At 35.0% G+C, this 23,470-nt stretch overlaps 2 protein-coding genes across 19 annotated transcripts in view; one reads left to right on the top strand and one right to left on the bottom strand.

Moving 5' to 3' along the window:
* Window positions 1-23,470, bottom strand: part of LOC127867975 (exocyst complex component 7-like) — a 166,145-nt gene that overhangs the window by 21,382 nt on the left and 121,293 nt on the right. The window lies entirely within an intron of this gene.
* The window catches only part of LOC127867973 (uncharacterized), a 67,681-nt gene continuing 51,776 nt past the window's right edge, over window positions 7,566-23,470 (top strand). For 3 of the 9 annotated variants that reach the window (XR_008043826.1, XR_008043825.1, XM_052409507.1), the window contains exons 1-6: window positions 8,223-8,442; window positions 12,312-12,410; window positions 13,206-13,379; window positions 14,037-14,302; window positions 14,655-14,805; window positions 15,567-15,737. Coding sequence is in view for 5 of the 9 variants with exons in the window: in XM_052409507.1 (XP_052265467.1) it covers window positions 8,274-8,442; window positions 12,312-12,410; window positions 13,206-13,379; window positions 14,037-14,302; window positions 14,655-14,805; window positions 15,567-15,737 (1,030 nt within the window). In the remaining 4 variants the exon portion in view is untranslated. Of the gene's footprint in view, window positions 7,732-7,789; window positions 7,814-8,137; window positions 8,443-12,311; window positions 12,411-13,205; window positions 13,380-14,036; window positions 14,303-14,654; window positions 14,806-15,566; window positions 15,738-23,470 lie in introns of those variants that run through there. The other 6 variants (XM_052409508.1, XM_052409509.1, XM_052409506.1 and 3 more) reach the window with 6 other exon arrangements.

The raw sequence follows: 23,470 nt of genomic DNA on the forward strand, positions 1-23,470 counted from the left end.
GCCGGACAAAATATGCACTTTAATTAGACCAATCATTCCTGAAGAGTTACTTAATTCATAACTTGCGTTTTCAATTTGGCGTTAGCCATTTTAATCTCGCCGTAAGTGTTAAAGACATCCTTAAAAAAACGTTTGTTAAGGAATCATAAACACATTTGAGCAAATGGAAATCAACTAATGGAGTGTAGGCATTTCGTCATATATGTGCGTAATAACTATTTATATCTCACTCCCTACAAAATGACATAATCCGATTCAGGCTTAGAGCGGTCACATGCCCATGGTGTATTTTCCATACCCCCCGAGTAATTTCCATACACCCCGAGTACTCGAGTAGTCGGTTTCGTGTGGTATGAACATAATGGGGTGTATATCCCATACATGATCAGTTACTTACAGTGTAACTAATGATGCTACTGTTGAAAGTATAAAATAATGCCATAAAAAGGTCAGTATATTGAGGCCAAATACTGCTTAAATGGAGCAATTTGCATAGCAACCGTAGTTTTAAAGAGCTCAAACGTAAATGCATAATGGTACAAACGCGCTGTTCTCTGCTATAGTGAATTGTCTGTTCCTGGCGCTACCGTGCGTCAGTTCTCAAGAGCCGACACCTTAAGCTACTGGCAAAACACAATTCTTGCTAGACGATAGATTGACGACTTAGGTATGTTAAGCAGGAGCACATTTGTTCCTTTCCCAAAATCCATATACACATTAATCTGTCGGCGATTTGGAGTGGCGAGTGTCCTTACATGTCGAGATTCCTAGCTTGCCATATTTCAGTTTGATACATTCGGATCAATTTCTTTTAAAATTCAGTTTGTCATTAACATTTAAAGATCCTGGGGCCAGCTGTAACAAATCTTATCACAATATTTCTACATGCATGTACTTAGTCCGTTATTTTCAAAACAGGAAAGCCAAACCCGCACAAACCGATTTTTAAGATAAGAATAAAGCACGCCCCAAAGACACTCGTATGTTAAATAAAAAAAAAAATTAACGCAGAATTGAATATAAGCATAAATATTTACAGAAAAACTTATTGCAAAAAAACAGCATTGGTTTCATAACACAGTTATTAATTAAAAAAAGCTGTCGCAGCTATTGAACGGTAAAAAAATATAAGTCAAGACATGTTTCATTTACGATGATTCAACCGTTAAAGATTTAATTGTTAGTAAACCTTACAATAATATCATCAAAATTCAAGTTATAAAGCAAGCAGATGTATCACATTACCCGATTGTTGAAATGAAACAAAGACTTGCACCTTTCTGTGAAATGAGAACAAAACACGAAAGAAATCCGCTGCCACCGTTTTCTACGAAAGAAAATATCATTATGATTATATGAATAGAGTAAAATATTCTGATTACTTAAAAAACCTAGTTCTTAACATAAAAATACGTTAATTAAAAAAACATTCCGATTGTTAACAAATGAATTTCGCGAAATTAAGACAGGCCGACACCGCTGACAGTTGGTTTGAAGTATTTAAGCAATTTTGAAATGTTGATTTCTTTGTCGGACGCGTGATGCGTGCACGAAACGGACGCTTCATAACTGATATGACATCGACAATTGTAAGCGAATGAAATGAATGTGTGGCATGTTACCACGCGGTCGTGTCACTGGCTTTCCCAGTGTCCTTGTTCGTACACCATCCTAATGTGAAAGTCGTGTAACGCCTCAAGTGCTGAATGCCATTACTCAAACTTGAAATATGAAATCGTCAAATTCAAACTAAGTTTAGACGATTTATAACTCTTGCAGAAGCCTTTGGTGGTACTAGGGCACACAAACACAATCGCTTGGAACTTTCAGTCGTTATAGGGGCCTTTTTCACATTTTGGTACAATAATAAATTAAAATAAAAATGTTTCAGATGTGCACATTTTCGTTGAATGATATTTGTTTGGAAACAGTTATAGTGAACAGTTACCATGCTCTAAAATATCCACTATATGCATCTTTAAAAACGTGAAAATTATAAAGCGTTGCAACGCGAAACGATTGAATACTTTGGAGAGTTCTGTTAATGTTTTAATATTTTGGGATACTACGAGGATTGCTTATATAAAGTATAAAATACATCACAATACATTGTATGAGCACGGATGGCCGAGTGGTCTAAGCGATAGACTTTTACACCAGGGGTCATTGATACGAGCCCAGTTGAGAGTTCTTTTTTTTCTTTACTTTTATTCTTGTTTTTTTTACTGGAGCTTTTTAGATCCAATGTTTACAATTACCAATACAAAACATTTAATGACAAACTTTATTGTATGCCAAAATATGTGAAAAGGCCCATTTAAAAGATAGTCACGAAGTAAAAGAACAGAAATCGGCCAATGAACGACGATCACGTGACTGTTGCCTGAAATGTATTGTCCGTACAATATTGTGGCTACCGACGATGTTTTCTTTAAGCATTACATTGTATACCGTCAAAATAAATATAAGAAAGATTAATATTACTTGTTTAGCATTTGCACATTGGTACAGGTCCATTAATACATCAAACTTTAAAGGAATATTGTTTTAATCCTATATTGAGGATGGGTTTTGGTTTACAATTTTCGCTCCTTGTTATGGGGGTAGTGATCTACTTTTATACGACACCGGGGAAAACCAATGAGCTTATTCCACGTGAGTTATTGTAGGGAGCCATTCGATTTAAATATTATAACTTAAAGAAATAAATCAATAAAGCAATTGTATCTACTTTTAAATAGTAAACAGTTAAAATTTATGGTGAAATTTTAACTATAATTGGACTATAAATGTCACTTATACAGCTCCTTAACTTTGCTTCTGAAATACATATATTTTAACACGAATGAATTACTCAATATGCAGTCTAGTATTAATTTCTTGAAATGCTATACTAGTATATAAATAAGAAAACAATGGCGCTGTTCTCTGCTCTAGTGACTTGTCCGTTCCTGGCGCTACCGTGCGTCAATTCTCAAGAGCCGACACCTTAAGTTATTGGCAAAACACAATTCTTGCTGGACGATGGATTTACGTTTTAGGTATGTTAAGCAGGTGCATATTTGTTCCGTTCCCAATATCCATATAAACATTAATCTGGCGGAGATTTGAAGTGTTGAGTGTCCTTACATGTCGAGAATGCTAAATTGCCATATTTTAGTTTTTTACATTCAGATCAATTTATTTTAAATGAAACAATATTAAATGTCATCAATAACTCGCATGTAAATCACAATCTAAATCACTATTGCTATAATATAATTGCAGCGCTAACAAAAAATAAAATACAATAAAAATAAAGAAACGCACCAAGTAAACATCGTGATATAAACAGATAAGATTCAAATTTTAATTATGACTGAGATGAGATGATCAAGCTATCATCACAACTATTAAATCACGGGTAAATCACAAATAAATCACGGACAGATATGCAATAACTTTATAACAAAACGGGTTGCGGTGTCTTATTGAAATTTTATATTTTTTTATAGCAACCCGTTTTGCAATAAACCCGTTTTGCAATAAATTTATTGCAAAACGGGTTAGATTGTCTTCTTGCATTTCAAAAATGCGATTTCTTCGCTTTAGTATTAAATTGGTTTAAATCCCTTTCTGTACACATTCTGTGTTGCTTTATCACAATTATTCATGAAATAGATCACTTGCAATGTCTTTTTAATTGTTGATCGAATTGAGCGTTACGGTTACGCTACGTATTAACTACGTGATTCCACGGATATACTACGTAAAGCCACGGTTCTAGTACGTTGTACTACGGATAGGCATGAATTTGAACGATCTTGTACGATGTACACGAAACAGTACGGACATGTACGGTCCGCTATAATAAATTGCTACTGAAATACATTATTTAAATTATGAAGCAACCGTACTTGCATTTGTTGAGTTCACAATCATGAACTGCCAGCAAATTGCGTTTGCGATAAATTTGTTACACTTGGATATTGATATGGCACACAGTGCAGAGGCCGCGATGGAGCTGCTTGACGATATGCACAGAGGTGATAATGCTTCAATATCGTATAAGTAGTATAACTTTGTGCTAAAGGTTACGTATTTTGAAAATATTAGAATTTGAACTTACTAGTAATACAATTTTATTTGCAGGTAAGTGTCTGCCTCATATGCCTTTTGAATCTTGCTCTAATTTTTACGTGATTTAATACTTGTTAAATTAATAGCCGACATAATAAAAAACAAAATTAATCATACTTACCTAAGCATAATCTATATTTGTACATCAATAATTACATACTTTATCAGGTCAGAGAAGAAAAGGAGGTGGTGGATAAGAGACTGGCTTTTTAGACGAACCGGCTCTTGGTTTTCAATGGAGGAGGTAGACCCTTCCCCAGACACGGCTGATTCCATTATTTCTGTTACGCACTGTTGCTGCCGCTTGCATGTTCTCTTTTGGGAGGCATTCTGTGTATGACAATACAAGAGGCTGTGGGCGCAATGTTCAATCTTAATTCGTTCCTACCTGTCCGTACCAGTCCGTCGCAATTCCCACTGCTTCGTAGCGGACCGTTCTAGTTCGTACTTACCCGTACTAGACCGTAGCGGATCCGTAGTTAGAACGTACGGATTCGCGTAGCATCGTACTTTATCGCACTAGACCGTAGCGGATTTGTAGTTTGATCATACCGATTCGTGTCGCCCCGTACTAAGTCGCGTCGATCAGTAGCGATCCGTACCTTTTCTTGTTCGTTTTCCAACATTTTGATAGTAGATTCGTTGTGCTCCGTACTGAAATCGTAGCGGCCTACGAATTTGACAATTTCGTAGTCATTCGTAGCCGATTGAATCGTAGCTCATTCGTATCTCTGATTCGTGACAGTGTGACCGAGGCATAATCCGTAATATCGTCGAATTTTTTTATACGAATAATCAGTTGCATACTCTTATTTAGCATTTCCCGTAAAAGTGTTTATTTCGTTTTCCATGTACTCTTGGAGACTTTTCTAACGCAACTCCATTTCCACCTGCAAAAAGATGAAACCATGCATACCCCACGTGCTAAGCGTCCGATCGTCACGGATGGATCATTTTATCGTGAGGTTGTTTAGAATGTAGTCAAATGATAACAAGTTAAATTTTGAATCATAATCTTCGCTCATAACTGAGAAATTTAAGTCTGAAAAGTGTTACGTAGAAAAGTCCCCACGTGTATTTTGTTTAGAAGGATGAGAAACGTTAAACATTTTCGTAGATAAGTTTCATTTCAGTTTTGAATCAATAAGCGAGTCAAAACAGATATACAGGGTTCAATGTTGAATAAATTATATTAAATGAAGAGGTTACAGTGAAAAAGGAAGCATATTTCCTGTTTTTTAGTGATACGTTCCATTTAAATGCAGAACAAAGTTCAAATTGATGGTTATTTTTCGTTTAAATGAAGTCTCTCCTTCGCCAAATCCAGTGCGGACTCCACAAGCAAATCTGGGCCGACACTTTACGCACATGCATGGCGTACCTTGTACCCAGAGCGACTTTCAAATTTAAAAAACTTGCTATATATTTCAGGCAGCCAAATAATAATTGAGTGGGATGCTGAGGCCTTGAATCACTTCTACACGAGTCGGCACATCGCCCTAATTATGTCAGCATCTGAATGGTGGGTTCGAATCCGCGTATTGACTTTTATATCGACCTCTCAGTGCAAAGGTTTCAACGGCACACGTGGAATAGTACTTAAGTCCGCGACTTTATATGGGCTGTTCGAAACGATTTTAATCAAATCTAATATTAACCATTTTGTTTTGTGACTAATACTTTGACTTTAATAGTTTTACTCACCAGAATGTCCCGTTCTTGCAGATTAACAAAATAAAGGCTGAAGTGTTTAGTTATACAGTGTGGCAACTTGTTGATGTTGTTGAAAGAAACAGAAATGAATCTTAGCAAACATTTTAAACATGTACATTTATGTAGATGAACCACAACCAAACGGTTGTACATGAACACGAATTCTGTAATTTAATTGAAAATGAGATCGGTATTTGGCTGTTGTCTTTTTCTGGATAATTATTAGTTCTTAGTACTAATCAGACGATCCACGAGTAAACTGTATGGTAAATGCTTGTTAAAACGAACCCGGACGATATGAGGTCAATGCTCTGAATAAACACTTTGCTTACCAAGCAACAACATGCTTGAAATCCTTTTCGGCCAGTCTAAAAACAGCCTAATGGGTTGATGATCATTTTTTATCCACAGTGGCATACATCAGCGAACGAAACGCGCACATGCTGTTGGTCGTGAACGAACCGGAAGCGGAAGTGACGGCGGACACTGACCGCGCACTGGCATTTGTCCGGGGAAACGCCATCAAGATTGACGTCATACAACTACCGGTTCTATCAGGCAAGAACATGCCCGGCGTTTATACTATATACCGATTGCTTATTACGAAATTCAGAAAATAACACATGTATTTACGATCTTTAAAAGCCTTTATAAACACAAATTAGAACGTCATAACAAATGAAATATAAAAGAAACCTATATATATATATATGGTTTAATTAAATTATCCACACTAGAGAATATTGCACATTAACACAGCTTAATCATAGTCCCCGACAAACAGAATGAACAAATATTGAGTTGAAACATGTTACCAAAAAACTTTGTATTGTTATAAGATCTAATTTCTCCAAGATAGTTCACGACGGCGAGTGTTACCCATCGTATCAATGTGACGCCACTGGTCTAGTTCTTAATGCACTATTTTACTCCACACATGCGGACGATACCGGTGGCAGGCGTCCTTCAACTTCTACCAACTGCTCGCCAACGTATCGGGAGGATCCGTGATAACCACAGACAAGAACAACATCGGGAGCGCTGTCAACATCATCACTGTAAGAGCAGTCTTCTGTTATTGACCGACAACACCTGGCACTCGTGAACACCATTAGCATAAATTTTACGCATGTATTGCATTCTTTATTTGTAGTTGGTTCTGATTTTGAGTTTTATATGACAATAAGAGTAACGGTCAAATCTAAATCGCTTCTAGGACAAAAACTTACGAATTTATTCATTTAAGCCTATTTAAATATATTCATACGTGAAGGTCAGTGCCGAGCTAGTATTGTCGAGAATATTATGCCAAAATGGAAAAAAAATAACAATGGTTGAATATCACATATGGTTATATCATTGAGGTCTAAAGCTTCGTTGTCAGAAAAAATTCTTAAAACGTTGACCAACGTTGTATATGTGACAGTTTTATGATTGCGATGGTATAGTTGGAGGTTTCTATCTTCTACATTTTTGTTACACAAAACCATGGGGCCAAATAATTAATTGCATTGCTTAAATGCAAAGTATGGCGCAGTCCTCGCAAATGATTTAATAACAGATACATGTATGTACGAAACGTTTTGTCTAAAATTTGAATTTTTATGTTTATTTTTATTTCAGCAAACCTTACAAACAACTAGAGTGGATTTAATGCGTCTTTCCTACAACGGTGCTTTGACATTAAAAACTTATTGTCGACTCCATAAGAAAATGACCGTGGACGGTCTTATGTAAACTTGTTTCGTCGTATCTAGATATGTAGAGGGCACAATGCTGCCAAATTACTAAAATCTAGACTTCAACACGTGTAGATGGCTGTACACTTATCTCTGTTGACTTAAGGTTATATCTGTATGCTAACCTATATAAACTGGAAATTTTGATTTGACGAATAAGGTAAATTACATGCATATTTATTATAAACAGGCTTTTTAACATAATCGATTGGAGGTGTTGTTTGTACGTTTTTAACATTAACGTACGTAGCTTATTTGAATTGCTTTCAGTATGGTGGCACGGTTGAAACACGGTATTGAGATTTGCTATACAAAAATACTTAAATACGTTAATTGAATTAAACGACGGTTTACATATACATGAACTTGCAAAAATACCATGCTGTTCATTTACACGTATTTACAGTGCTTTCATAAACGCAGTAAGCTTGATGATTTGACCAGGGACGTATAGTTTCGTTGCATAATGAGATTATGATACGAAGCGAAAATATCACATTTAGCCAATCAAAACTAGGACATTTCGAAACAAATAATCAATAACATGTTATTCAAAAGTTTGTACTTCAGTTGAACAACTGAAACTATAAAATGATGCATATAACTTTATCGGGAGGCATCATGTGCATATGGTACTCAACATTTTTGAGAACACTGTGTCCAAAGGACGCAGTGGAATCTTTCAAACATATTTTAGGTTACATGGTGATATTACGCAATTTTCTAGAAAGTACTAATAAGAATTCGGAGCGAATAGACTTACTAATACGACCACACAATGAGGCAAGCGATAAGATACACTGGGTGAGCATCGTGGACGTAATCGTGAAATCGATCTCATGGTGGACCACGGTGGTTGCGGTGAATACAGGTAAATGTATAGTTTCTGCATTAAGTTTTTCTTAATGTTTATTTGAAGAATAGATTTTGTTAAGATTTCGAAAATTCTTTCTCGTGTGTGTACATATAGTTTGCCAATAATACATATTAACATGTTTCATGTACATGTTATTTGATATCAGACTATTTTAATGATGTCATGCTTCTATTGTTACAGGTGTTGACTCGAATAAACATTTGAGTTTTCGACAGTAAGATGTCAATTCAGGGATATTTTAATGAAAACAAATTAGTTGTTATGTTGGCGAATGACTATGTATATGCCTGTTTTATTCAGTACCAAGTTCATTTCGTCACAAACTCTAAAGAAAAACGTAATCGAATGAATATTGTGATACATATTGTTGCATTCAATATCACGATATTAATATTACTTCGTTGGCGTTTTTTACATATGTATCGAAATCAGTTTATCGTGTTGGCGAGTGCCTATTTGTATACATTTCATGTACATATTTTTGTTAATAAGATACAAATTTAAAATATAATGATTTTGATAAAGCATGTACATTTTTCGTTTTACTTATTGTATTACAATATTATACTTCATTAGATTATGCGAAAATATGCATGTACACTATACTTGTTATATGCCGGCGCTGCGAAAGATGCTAATCACTGAGCTATTGAAGTGTAAATATGCATAGAATTTATGCAAAACTTCATAGGAAAACTTAGCACATTTGTGTGATATTTAATTGATTGCATACATGTATAAAGAATTAATACGATGATACAATTTTATTATTTTATTGCAGTCCCATCAATTTACATGTACAAAATAGTATATACAAGACATAAAAACACATGTTTAACAACATCTGTAAATGGCCATTCAAATTTGAATTATAAGAGACTATAAAAAATAGTCTATAAAACACATAGAACCCATTTATGGTAAAAGATAGTACGTGTATTCCGTAAGTGAAGAAGTGAGTGTGACTGTGTGAATACTATGTATGCAATATCAATGTTTTCATCTTGATATATGTAAATGTATCTGACATTTAAACAACATGATTACTGAATTACTGGAGAGAGTATATACATAATGCATTCAAAAATGCAACAACTGTACAGTTAACTAAAAGCCATATCAGTAGTGCTTATTTTAATTTTCAATTATAAGATTAAAAACTGTCTTAAAAACAAGAATTTTAAGATACAACAGTGAAATATCGTGACTTTTGCCAACATTGTAAAATGTAGATAAAACACATATCACAACAGGTCAGGCCTGAAGTGAACTGATTAGCACCACTGATATGTACTATATCATATTCTTAGGAAATTATAATCTTTCCTTGTACACCATGTAAAACAATAAGATCAATTAAGACTAAAAGAATGAATTATCTAATCATCTGATAGTATTATCAAGAAATAGGGTAATCCATGGCATGTACACTGGTGGTCATCACAGGGGGTTGCAACACAGACCAATTGACCAAGACTAAGACACCATCAGTGTTCAAACAACAGACCACCCATACTGCCCAACTACACTATCTATACAAATAGTTATTTCTAGATTGAAGTATTTTGTAACAGGTTTTGGTAGTCTCATACAAAACACTTTCATTGGAAAAAAGAAATATAAATTTATCCTGGTCTGACATAATAAGACATTTCTATCGTCAACATAAGCAGAACATTTAAGTAGTACACGAATCTCATTTTCGATTGATAAATTGCAAATTGGACATAACCGTACAATTTCTGGTAAATTCTCACATCTTCCTGTTTCTAGTCGAATAGGTGCCACCCCCACACCGGAATTTAGCAAAAGCAGATCTATATTTTATGGGCATTTTAGTTTCACATAACTTTCTGTATCAAAATCCTGCTTACAAATACGATATGTTCTAAGTTTATTCCTACCAGTACGGGATGGAAGATTCCTTCGTAAACGTTGTTTACTTAAGTATTAAAATAAACTTGTTATAAACAAGACACAAGTATACAAACAGTCACTCGCAAGCATAAAAATGATCTTTTCGCATGACTTTTATATTCAAATATAACTGAATTAAATACTACGTGCCGATGTCTCGAATTTACACATGTAATCTAAGCAAAACATGTCGCAATAAAAACAGTAAATCACTAAAATAGTCGGATATCAAATTACACACAATATTTTTTAATGAAATTGGTGGCGAGCTATATACGTACACGAGGGAGCAAGCATGATCAAAATGCTAACAAAAACAAATGTTAATAAAAACAAAAAGTAAAATTTCATGCAGAAACAATTTAAACAAAACATGAATCATGAAATTCAATCTATACTCACGCTCGATGTAAGACATGTCAACGGATTATGTAAACAGGGTAAATATAAGGTAAAAGAGTGGAACAAATGCTTATTTCAATATGAAAAATTAAATACACATGTTTTTATCAATGTGCATGTAATTCACCGCAAAATACAGAGGCCGCGGTGGTCCATCGTGATCGCCTTGGTCCACCGTAAGATTTATTGCCCGAAAACGCCCGCGCTCGAGTTCTTATCAACATATTGATCGAGTCTGTCACCGCGATTTTTCCACGGCGACATCACTGCGTTCAATGGTGTTCCACAGTGTATCGCGGTGACGAAAGTAGTTTCCACGCTGGGCTGAAATATGGTGATGCGTGGCGGGAGGCAGAAATCGCGCTATACGTAGTGTTTCATGTCTGTCACCGCGATTTTTCCACGGCGACATCACTGCGTTCAATGGTGTTCCACAGTGTATCGCGGTGACGAAAGTAGTTTCCACGCTGGGCTGAAATATGGTGATGCGTGGCGGGAGGCAGAAATCGCGCTATACGTAGTGTTTCATCGTAATATATACGTATATGGAAGTTTTAACGCTAAGTGGATATTGTAGCAAACGTTAAATGTCTCAACGACGTCAAATTTAGGGTTTGACTCTAAATGTTACAACCATCCATACATGTATTGACACTAAATATCGCACGTATGCGCTAAATGTTGCAGATAAAAAAGCATCATCACTCTTTTTCTGTATAACTGTCATAATTTTAGAGCCTGACATAACTGTGTTATCACGCGTGTCAACTATTTCACTTGGTTTAATTAACTACAAAAACTCAAAAGTAACATTTGAGTTTGGAAGTATTTAGCTTATTGTCTAAATAGTTTTGGTAAGTTGAAAATGGGTCGAAGCAGTCTTCATTTTATGTCTATAGTGATCATCCTGCTTATAAACTGTATGTGTTTAAGTTTATTGACTCAGTTTGCACTGGATTCCAGTTGGCCTTTTGTATTAATATCTAAAGTGTGATCATGTGAGGTCTACCTGATCAGAAAAGCTTATTTCATCGGGATCTCATTTAGTACCGTTGACCATATTGTAAAATATCATTAATGCTTAGAAAGCTTGTGAACTCATTTCCTCATTAACTATTTAATATATTTTGCTTTACTTTCCGAGGTGGTAAAAAAAATCTCGACAATCGTTAAAGAAGGAGTTTTGGCTGCAACAAAAGTATTGCTCCTTGTAATTGTCTGTATATATATATTTAAAATGCAAGACCATATACTTTTGCAAAGAACAATACTTTATTCACGCTTTACCATATGTAACTAATCTATGGATTTCTATACTTATTGAAATTAGACAAATTGACACCTTTGCGAAATGTAAAACTTTCTTAAAACAAATGTAATGTATACAACGATAATCTCAAGTACTTCTACACTGGAGATTGACATACATCAAGTGTACATGCTCGTTTATGAAATGAATGAAGTTAACTAAACACAGACGTATTTAAAAAAAATACGTTGATACCAAATGTATTCACGTTCCGATTTCTATACTGTTTTTGTAGACATGAAACAAAAGGTGTTTGTCATCACTTTCGCCATCATTCTCGACGTCACTTCCGTTGAGACGGGAATAAAGGTGTTACAGAAGAAGTTCCTTTTAGGTAAGAATAGCTATTTAATCGAATGTAGGGTTGCTCATTGAAACAAAAGCATGATGTTATTTATATCGCTATAAATGTCGTTCATATGACCAAGCATCTCATATAAAGTAAAAGGAATGAGTGTAGTAGTTTGTGGAAACGAATACATAAGCCGTGGGATTTGCTTAGTCACTCATAGCGACGAGACAGCTGTCTCTTGAGAACGACGAAGAAACTGGTATCAAAGAATACTTACTTAACTGGAGCATAACAAGTCTCAGACAAGAGATCGTTCATTCAAGGTAACGACATAAATGGCCAATCGGAACACACGTTCTAGAATTGATGTTTGAACTTTTCGGACACAAGGCAGAACACTTTTTTTGTATGATATAAAATGAACAGATTCGCACTGCTGTGTTCCAAATCGGTTGATTTTTTTGTTATCATGATAACTTTTCGAATTCCTTAAACTTACTATGTATCATTCAAGACGTACTAAGTCATTCCATTGAGTAAAATATCACCTGTTACGTTGAGCATTGTCGTGGGAACGATGAACTAATGTGTGGGAATGAGTTTCAAAGTGGCAGTTACGATATGAATAAAAACTTGCAAATATCACATTACTTCCACCATATAATTACCATAATGAGTTATCTTTCTTTAATCAGTACGTGAACAATTAACCTTGTCTGAAGTATCTAGGTAAATTTCTTACATTTCTAACATGGTAGGCATTGATAAGAAATATAGGTACATGTGGATAGAAACTCAAACACAGTAAACACAAACATGAAGTTGACGTCACTTCAGATGGCAAGAACAACACTTGTGATTTCAATGCCAACACACTGTGCTCTTGGAGCAACGTTTATAATTTGAAAGCCGGTGAAGTAAGCGACGACTTTGATTGGACGTTATATGCTGGCAACACTCCAACTGACGACACGGGGCCAAGCGTTGATCATACAACGGGAACAGATAAAGGTATGAAATTTGGGGGGATATATAATCATGTGTTCGGTGAAGGTGATCACCATGTAGGTGTTTGTTTCCTTCCGTTGACTTGATGCAATTATAAACGATCGAATGAGATGTTTTCGAAAGTTTTCTTTTTAAGGACACTCCTTTTAAATCATAGCTACTAAACCAAGTTCTAAATTAAAGACTTGATAAGATCCACTATAGTATTGTCCATCATCATTTCTATACTGCGCCTAATTTATATTTTCATGAAATAATTTGATCTCGAGTTGCATTAGCAAAGTATTAACTTGTTAGGTTTGTAGTTTAATTACAATATACCGGTAAGTTATATACATAAACGTAGTTTATGAAGTTAACCGGATACCAGTTTAAAACAAATAAATAACTCTCGTGTTTAATATAGAGCTAAATAAATTAAAATCCTGCTGTTTCTAATAATTGAAAATTAATCCATGTTTATGATGTATATGAGAGACCACTAGGCACCGGTTAATGACAGTGTCCGGCCAGGGCAGTTTAGGGTATTCTTTAAAGATTCTATAAAGGACAGTGCCCTCATTTTATTTAAAACGCTTAAGCATTGACAGTTAAATCTAACATATACAACAATATCGAACACAAATGTTGTGAAGACTAAATATTGTTTCATCGTTCTAGGTACTTATGCATTCATCGAATCAAGCGCTCCCAGAGTTTTGGGAGAAAAGGCTTGGATGGAGAGCCCGGAGATACCCGCGCTCGGACAGTCCGTTGTCTGTTTACGGTTTTGGTACCATAAATATGGTGAACAAATGGGTAACCTGAGTGTCTACCAGCATCAGCATGGTCCCCGGCCTGGCAACCTTGTCTGGAGTGACGTCACTGAACACGGGGACCGGTGGTTATCGGCGCAGATTCCGCTACTGGCCTATGTGAACTTCCGGGTCGGTAACTCAGAAGTTCCCGTGTTGGAATAGTACACCAAAGTTTTGTCTACGTAAAGGAAAGTATTGTTATGTAGAAAAAAAGATGAAAAAAACATGGAAGAACTAGCGTATAGTGTATTGTATTTTACGTTTTATTGGACGGCAAGCGTACATCTATGACCGTTTTAAAATACAGTAGTCCGAACACTTCAAAACAGAAACAAACATAAATAGATATCAGAGGAGATTTTGTAGATACGTATGATGTCACGTACAAGTCATATATTATTGCAATTCAGATTAACAAATTATCCAGACATGTAATGAACAATACATGTAACTTTTATCATCTGACTTTTTTCTCTCCAAGATCATCTTGGAAGGTGTCGTAGGGAATGGATTCCTTGGGGATATTGCCGTCGACGACGTTAGCGTTGGCAATGGCTACTGTTTGGTTACACCACCGGAGGCGTCTCGGAGCAACGTCACTCCTCCGCCTGTGACATCAGTTCCGTCCCCTGGTAGACATATAAAAGATTGTTAATAAACTTCATTGAATATACAATCATCGGATTCGCATATTATGTGTAGTTCGATGGAACAGAGACGCACACAACTCAAAGAACTGCCCATAAAAATGTATTCCGAAATTTAACATAGCGCTTCAGACCAAGCAGTTAAGAGTCTATTATACCTTAGATACCAAGCAGACATCAGAATTGTTTTCTATCAAGTACGAACATTCCTAGAGTATTTTTGTGGGTGTTGTAACGTACATTATATGATTGTTTTACGAAAACATTTTGTGGGCTTGAACTCGTTGTCTTAAATAATTAAAAACCACAACATTTCAAAGTACATTTCGTCGAGTTGTCTACGTCTTTGTTCCGCCAAATGTCCTATCCCATCATATATTTTACTTCATTTTTTAATTACGACTGAATGTATAGCTCACAACAAATAGTTAAACGTAATACATTGTGAGGAAAATTATAAAACAATCAAACAAAACGAATCATACTTGTTAGTGCTTAGTGATTGTTTTGCTTCAAAATCGTAACGTGACATGAATTAAAATTGAGAATTTTACACTCGCCTTCCCCTTCGTTCAAAACTATACACAACATTCATAATACAAGAACAAGGACGGCTCTGAGCTCTACTTACTAAGGGAGCAGATTCGAATCGTAAGGCATTTCTATCATACGTGTATATTGTGATATTTAGTTCTATTTTATTACGAAACTTACACCTAGAACTTACACACTTTTTAATGTTTAAGTGGACGGTGTCTGGTCCACGTGGTCAGCCTGGTCCGCATGCACAGTCACCTGTGGAGGCGGGGCAGTGACTCGGCACAGGGCGTGTAATTATCCATCAGGGGCACCACATGGTCAGAACTGCACGGGGAATGTCGCAGAGGGGCGCTCGTGCAATACGGACATCTGTCCAGGTTAGTATAACATACTTCCTACCGGAAGCGTCTCGGAGCAACGAGGATCCTCCAACTATAGGCAGCATTTATAATGTGATTACTTTCTATGGTAGACGGCACGTGTTGTTGCACGGACGACAACACGGGGAATATGACTTGCAACACGGTACCATGCCCAGGCGGTTTTCATGTCAGACTTAGAAATATGTTTCGCTGTTTAACTTTGGTTAAGTTGGCTGTGGCTCGGTGGGTATGCGGATACACTGATAACAGATGGCACTTCGATAACAGATAACAACAAAAGCCATGCGCGAGAGGTAAGTTCCTTAGTTTTTTTAAGTTATATCATAAAGATCAGTTTTTTAGACAAGGCGCATGGTCGAGTTTATAAATGGTGTATTTTTTCTATATTGGAAGGAAAACAATCACGGAAGAATGGTAGATTTTTCTCCCAAAAATAGAAAACTCGGTCGGAATACAGCATGAACTGGATGAACAGTAAACATTTCAACAAAATAAAAGTACTTAGAGATATTTCAAGAAATTGTTTGATATTCCAGCATGTAGGGTAATCACTGTGCGTCAAATACTGAAATTTTGATAGTATTCAATGAAATATAAACGAAGATAGAGCATGTTTTAATAGGTGGTATTCATGAAGTTGCGGATACTTTGATACCCGATATAGGGCACCTCGGATAACAGAGACTTTCAACAAATTGGGCACTCTAATAACCGAGTTTTATCTTCTACATGAAATGCATTAATGTATATTATGGCTATTCTTACCAAACATATTGAAGTACGAATCAATTTGAATTGCCAAGCGCGACACATCGGGAATCTATGCATAACGTAATTACATACACATGTGAAATATAACTAATGGCGTTGTTCGTTTTCAAAAATCGTATTACTATTAATTTATATAATTAATATTGTAAGTGCAAATTTTAAATAAGATTCAAATGCTTATTTCTGCTTATATAATTATGTCACGTATAACCAAGTTCGTATGCAGTATGTTTTGTGTTTATATTAAAGGGATCTTTTCACGCTTTGGTAAATTGACAAAATTGAAAAAAGTTGTTTCAGATTCGTAAGTTTTCGTTTTAGTTATGATATTTGTGAGGAAACAGTAATACTGAACATTAACCATGCTCTAATATAGCCATTATATGCAACTTTTGACGATTTTAAAACCTAAAAATTATAAAGCGTTGCAACGCGAAACGTTTGAATAATTTGGAGAGTTCTGTTTTTGTCGTTAAATTTTGTGAAACTACGAAGATTGCTTATATAAGGTATAAAATACGTTAAAAATGTGTATTCGGCGGAAAAGCTCAGTAGGCTAAAGCGTTTTTACTTCAGGACTCTGGCAGGACTCTAGGGGTCACTGGTTCGAAACCTGCTCCGGGCAATGTTCTTTTCCTTTTTTTAATTGTTTTCTTGATTTTTTACTGGAGCTTTTACGATCCAATGTTTACATTTATCAATATAAAGCATTTAATGAATAAGTTAAAAAAATGCCAAAATCTGTGAAAAGGCCCCTTTAATAACAACGACGGGTATGCACAACTTTGACACCACCATCGTTTGATTAAATCGACCGCCTGTACCATAAGTGCTATTTTTTTATTTCATGGCATTGAACCAAAAAGTTGTAATAGAATTTCGGACCTGCATCGTTTCTGAAATTTAGCTCTTAGCAGTTTTAGCGGAGTGATGTTTCATGACACGCTATCTAGTATATAAGTAAATGGCCTTAGTACCATCATTAGGACATAATTATACATGCTTTAGATCAGCCGTTTCGCTACAAAGAATGTAATTTAAAATTACATTGTACATGAGGTTAAACAATTTTTAATTATCATCTTGGATATGTCTGATGAGTTACATTTAAAAAAAAATATAAGCGTTTGTGCTATGCGAAGATCCAGCTGTTGGATGACTCGAAAACTTGAAAATGTATGGTCATAAAGAATGTACTCATAAGGCATATCGAATTAGTTTCACGTGTGTCTATCACATTTATGCGAAATCATTATCATATTCCAAAGTGATAAGAACATGTTTCGGTAATTCGTTTTTAATTTACGTCAGTACATACATATTTATTTATTTCCAGCTTGCTATAACAGTATATCACAGCGAATTCTGCATCACTAAATAGAGTGTTTTTTATCTGGTAAAAAGTGTCGAGTAATCTGGAATCGAAGTGCCATTGTCCTTGAGATGATCGGTAAAAAAAGTGTCCATGAAAATTTGGCATCCGACTCTTAAAACATTTGAATTTCCTCAAATACGTTAGTTAACTAAAATTTAAAATGTTGCAACATTAATGGACCTATTGATCTTTTATTTCAATTAGTTGGCACGTTCTTGCTTTATTTCCAACTATTTTTATTTTGTTGAAATTCATAATTATTATCGATGGAATTTTATCTTTTTTATTATAATCCACTGTTTTTTCCACGATGTTGTACTCCGCAATACGAAGTAATATACCATTTATCGACCAAACAATGTTACGTGTATGAAAACCAAATGAACAGAACATAAATGCAAAAAAGTTGAAGAACTCACCTCTCGCGCGTGGCTTTTGTTGTTATCTGGTATCGAAGTGCCATCTGTTATCAAAGTATCCGCATAACCGGCGTGTGGGGGTAAATATGTGGTATAGAAAAATCGCGATAAAAACAGTTATCATCCCACCGAAAACCAATAAAAATATCACATTGTGCTGAAATTTTTTAAATGCGAAGTTATATTATATCAATCACTTGATAAGTATCGCGTTGCTGATAGTCAATAGATATAATCTTCACACAACTGTTCTTCGCAAACACATTTTCGGACAATGACACTAATATATGCGAAGAAGATGTATTATACTTTGAACTGACATTGGTGTTTAGAACTCGTTAAAACTTAATAAAAGCCCCGATACAGACGGTCATATTTTCGAATTTTACAAAACATTTTGAACAAATTATCACAATTATTGTAACTGCATTTTCGGCTGCAGTGCACACGCTGAATAATTAAGATACCACATAGAGCGCCTTACTTTACAAAAAGATGATCCAGCAAATGCTGGGAAAAATCGCGCCCTCTATCGTTTCTGGACGTGGATTATAACAAAGTATAAGCATAATAATGAGGTTTATATATTAATAGTTAAATAGATTATTTCGACTATACTGCTATGTTTTGCATATAAATACATGTATGGTGCAATCCTAGTTTTCTTTAAAGCGAGATTATACGATTTTGTCAAATATTAATGAATTTATATAAAATGTGTAAAAAAAACTTATTATATATATTTCAATTTAATTTAAAATAAAAGTAAAGAAGGACATGTGTCGAAAAATGCTAAATAAGCCAGATATTTAATTCTGAATTCGAAAAGGGCTGTACAGTCGAATTCGCCAGCATGTATATCATGCATGTACGATGTGAATCTAAACTTAGTTTAACGGTTCATTTTAAATTCCTGCAACGATATAATTATATTCATACGACACACGAACACTAACTCTGGTCCTAATGAAAAGACGAATGCTTCGGTTATTGTAGGAAAATATGTACGTCACAATCGGATCGGGCGCTAATTTGTCTTTGTTGCATTTTATGAAATTCGTCTGAAATGTATAATATTTCTTGCCTATTTTGTGTTATTGTAACATATTTTATCAATATATTACAATTTAACACATATACACAATCGTATAATCTCGCTTTAAAGTATTTGGCACGGTACAATGCGATCTTATGGTTGAAACGCTAGGGAAGTTTTGTTTAAACACAAAAAAACGTAAATGAAACTTACACAATTAGCCAATGACACAACTATATTTCTTAAAGATAATAAATATGAAATTCCAAAAGTATTAAAATAGTCGATAGATCAGACGAACTTTAAAATATTTTTTTTTTAAGACTATTTAAAAAAATTAAGAAAAACAGAAGCACGTCAATAGGTAAATCAAAATGCAACTCGAGAACGCAAATTCACAATAATAATAATTTAAGTAATTATAATACTATAATAGTAATAATAGTTGTTTTGTTCAACGATTCTGCTGTATTGGTTCTTGTACTTTTCTACACTAGGACGTTTTATTCTTATGTATTAGTTCTGCTGTGATCTTGAGGTAGTTCTGCTGTGATCTTGAGGTAGTTCTGCTGTGATATTGAGGTAGTTCTGTTGTGATCTTGAGGTAGTTCTGTTGTGATCTTGAGGCAGTTCTGTTGTGATATTGAGGTAGTTCTGCTGTGATCTAGAGGTAGTTCTGTTGTGATCTTGAGGTAGTTCTGCTTTGATCTTATGGTAGTTCTGCTGTGATCTTGAGGTAGTTCTGTTGTGATCTTGAGGTAGTTCTATTGTGATCTTGAGATAGTTTTGTTATGAACTTGAGGTAGTTCTGTTGTGATCTTGAGGTAGTTCTGCCGTGATCTTGACGTAGTTCAGCCGTGATCTTGAGGTAGTTTTGCAATGATCTTGAGGTAGTTCTGCTGTGATCTTGATGTAGTTCTGTTGTGATCTTGAGGTAGTTCTGTAGTGATCTTGAGGTAGTTCTGTTGTAATCTTAAGGTAGTTCTGTTGTGATCTTGAGGTAGTTCTATTGTGATCTTGAGATATTTCTGTTGCGATCTTAAGGTAGTTCGGCTGTGATTTTGATTTACTTCTGCTGTGATCTTGAGGTAGTTCTGCCGTGATCTTGAGGTAGTTCTGTTGTGATCTTTAGGTAGTTCTGCTGTGATCTTGACGAAGTTCTGCCGTGATTTTGAGGTAATTCTGCCGTGATCTTGAGGTAGTTCTGTTGTGATCTTGAGGTAGTTCTGCTGTGATCTTGATGTAGGTCTGCCGTGATCTTGAGGTTGTTCTGCCGTGATCTTGAGGTAGTTCTGCTGTGATCTTGAGGTAGTTCTGCTGTGATCTTGAGTTAGTTCTGTTGTGATCTTGAGGTAGTTCTGTTGTGATCTTGAGGTAGTTCGATTGTGATCTTGAGGTAGTTCTGCTGTGATCTTGAGGAAGTTCTGCCGTGATCTTGAGGTAGTTCTGCTGTGATCTTGAGATAGTTCTGTTGTGATCTTGAGGTAGTTCTGCTGTGATATTGAGGTAGTTCTGCGGTGATCTTGAGGTAGTTCTGCTGTGATCGTAAGGTAGTAATGATATTTTAAGATGTTTGTTCTCAACTTTTTTCTTTTACATTTTTCTGCCAAAATCATACTGTGAAAAAATCATTGAACAGCATATTTAACCAGGCCAAAAAGGCTACGCTATGCCTATGAAACAGTTGAATGAAACCGTTATCGTGTCAACAACCTCGAATACTGCAGAAAGTACGTAAGCCTAAATATGACATATATTCTACGTTGTCATGGTTCCATTTAGTACAGTAAAGATAAGAATGTAAATACCAACTGTCTCTTGTACTCACGTTCATACATGGGCATATCTTTTCGTTCTAGGCATATTGGCATATGGAATTAATTGTGTTGTGATGGCATACAATAAAATATCTTACTTTGCAACTAAGAACACAATTCAACAGCGTGAAACGCTCCTAAGCTTATAGCAACATTTCACTTACGAATATATCGATGTTATAATTAAAAGCCCATACACACTCGACATCAACGAATATTTCGTACATGATTTCGAAAATTAAAGTTTACATATACACATTCAGTGTTCCTTATAGTTCAAGCCAAAATTTGAACGCTAGATGTGGTATGTAACTTAGATTTAACAATATACAAAATGCTATGTTTTTGTTGTTTTTGTGGAATAATAAATTCAACACATGTTCATGCACCATATTAGTGTTTATGCGTCAAATGAATATATATCATGGCGGGAAATTCACATTGAATATATTGTGCCATACAAAATAAAATTAAGCATTTTGTAAATATGTTACCAAACCACATCTAGCGTTGGCATTTCGGCTACTGCTATAAGGAACACTGATTTTTCATGGGTAAACTTTATTTCACGAAATATTTTGCGAAATATCCGTTGATTTTGAGTATTTATGTTACTGTAAGTAGAGACCAATATTCGTCTTTATTTTCTAAATAGCATTAAATACATACCCGCAGGAATAAATTTCATTCATTCTTTATTTTAATACGAAGGTGGGTGTGCTTGATTAATATATTAAACACAATATCATCATGATATGATTGCTGAGACAAAATTTATGCAAATGAAAATGTTTAATTGTTATTTTTGACCTACAGACTGTACAATAAATTGATCCCTATCCTTAATTGAATGTATATGCAACAACATTTTTTTTTATTTGAAATGGAAAGATACTGTTATACTAGTTGGTCACCGTTTTTATAATTTGATTGGAAGAAAGGTCAATGTAATTTATTTTGTTTCGTTCAAATATATTCGTATTTTTTATTGTCAGGTGCTGATGTAAAATGCTTTTATGTAAAAATGGGTACGTCGTCTTATATTATATTACGCAAGAGAAACCCAGTATTATTTGAAAACTCTTTGTTTTGATTCCGATCAGGCATCTTAGTTTCCTAAACGTTGCAAACGCGTTTTAATTACCGGCAAGCTGGTCTCAGATCGTCGAAAAGCGATACCGAAACATTCAGATTTCGTCGAAATTGTATTCTTGAATCATTCGGGAGTAACCATGATTAAGCGTCTCTGTATATACACGCCGAACACGCTTAATTTCCATTCTCCAATTATTGTCATCCCAAAAGGTCCGCGAAAGTAGCAATTGTTTTCATCGGCAAACAGTACACAAAGCTCGTGGTCTGTAATGGGTGGCAGCCTGTAATGTCGCGTCGTTATCACATCAATGTACACATTTGTCGAATTACCTTAAAGGAATTGCCGCATATATTTGTAAAATCATGAAATCGAAACGTAAATGTTTGACCATTAAAAAATGCATCATATGTGTCATATGGCACAAATATGTGTCTTATGGACACAAATATGTGTCTTATGGACACTTTTTTTCTTCCCAAAATAGAAACAAAGTTTCAATTATTAAATTATATAAGTAAAATTTCTGCATATTTTTCAATTCCAAAATATATGTTAATGACCCTTTTAAACTTGGACAGTGACACAAATAAGAACAGTAAATGGAATGTAATTATGAAAAAGTATTCATCTTATGTTGTTATTTTGTTTGCGAAATATGTTTCTAATGGCTACAGTATTTGGTGTTATTAGTCTGACCTGGACACAATGTATGTATACCATGTATTTCCTTGTAAAACTGATGTGTTCCAATGTTTTTGTTTTTCTAATAGGTAATTAAATAAATTTCATGACAAATTGTAACATTTGAACTATTTTGAAATAAGAAAAAATGCAAAGAAAACGGTTATAAATATTGTTTGCCTTTCACGGTGTCAAAACCCGATACCTCTTTACGCGGTATTTGTGAAATTATTGATGGAAAGCGTAACACACTCATTTTTGTTGGTCTTAATATCGATTTTGCATATTTTAATACTATCGGGTATGTGTACATGTGTCAGGATTGTAACGGTCCCTTTCTGAACATAAGGCATAAATTACGTTTTTAAACAATGATTTATTTTGATAATTCTCATTTCGCAAAACTGTTAATCCTTCAACGCAAATAAACAATAACGTATATCCCGCATGATTATGTGAACCACCGAGAGGTCGTTAAATGGGTCCGTATATACCGTTGGTGTTGCCATTTGATTGAGCGTATCAAAGATAT

The sequence above is a fragment of the Dreissena polymorpha genome, chromosome 2 (assembly GCF_020536995.1).
Source record: "Dreissena polymorpha isolate Duluth1 chromosome 2, UMN_Dpol_1.0, whole genome shotgun sequence".
NCBI classification, from domain to species: Eukaryota; Metazoa; Mollusca; class Bivalvia; order Myida; family Dreissenidae; genus Dreissena; species Dreissena polymorpha.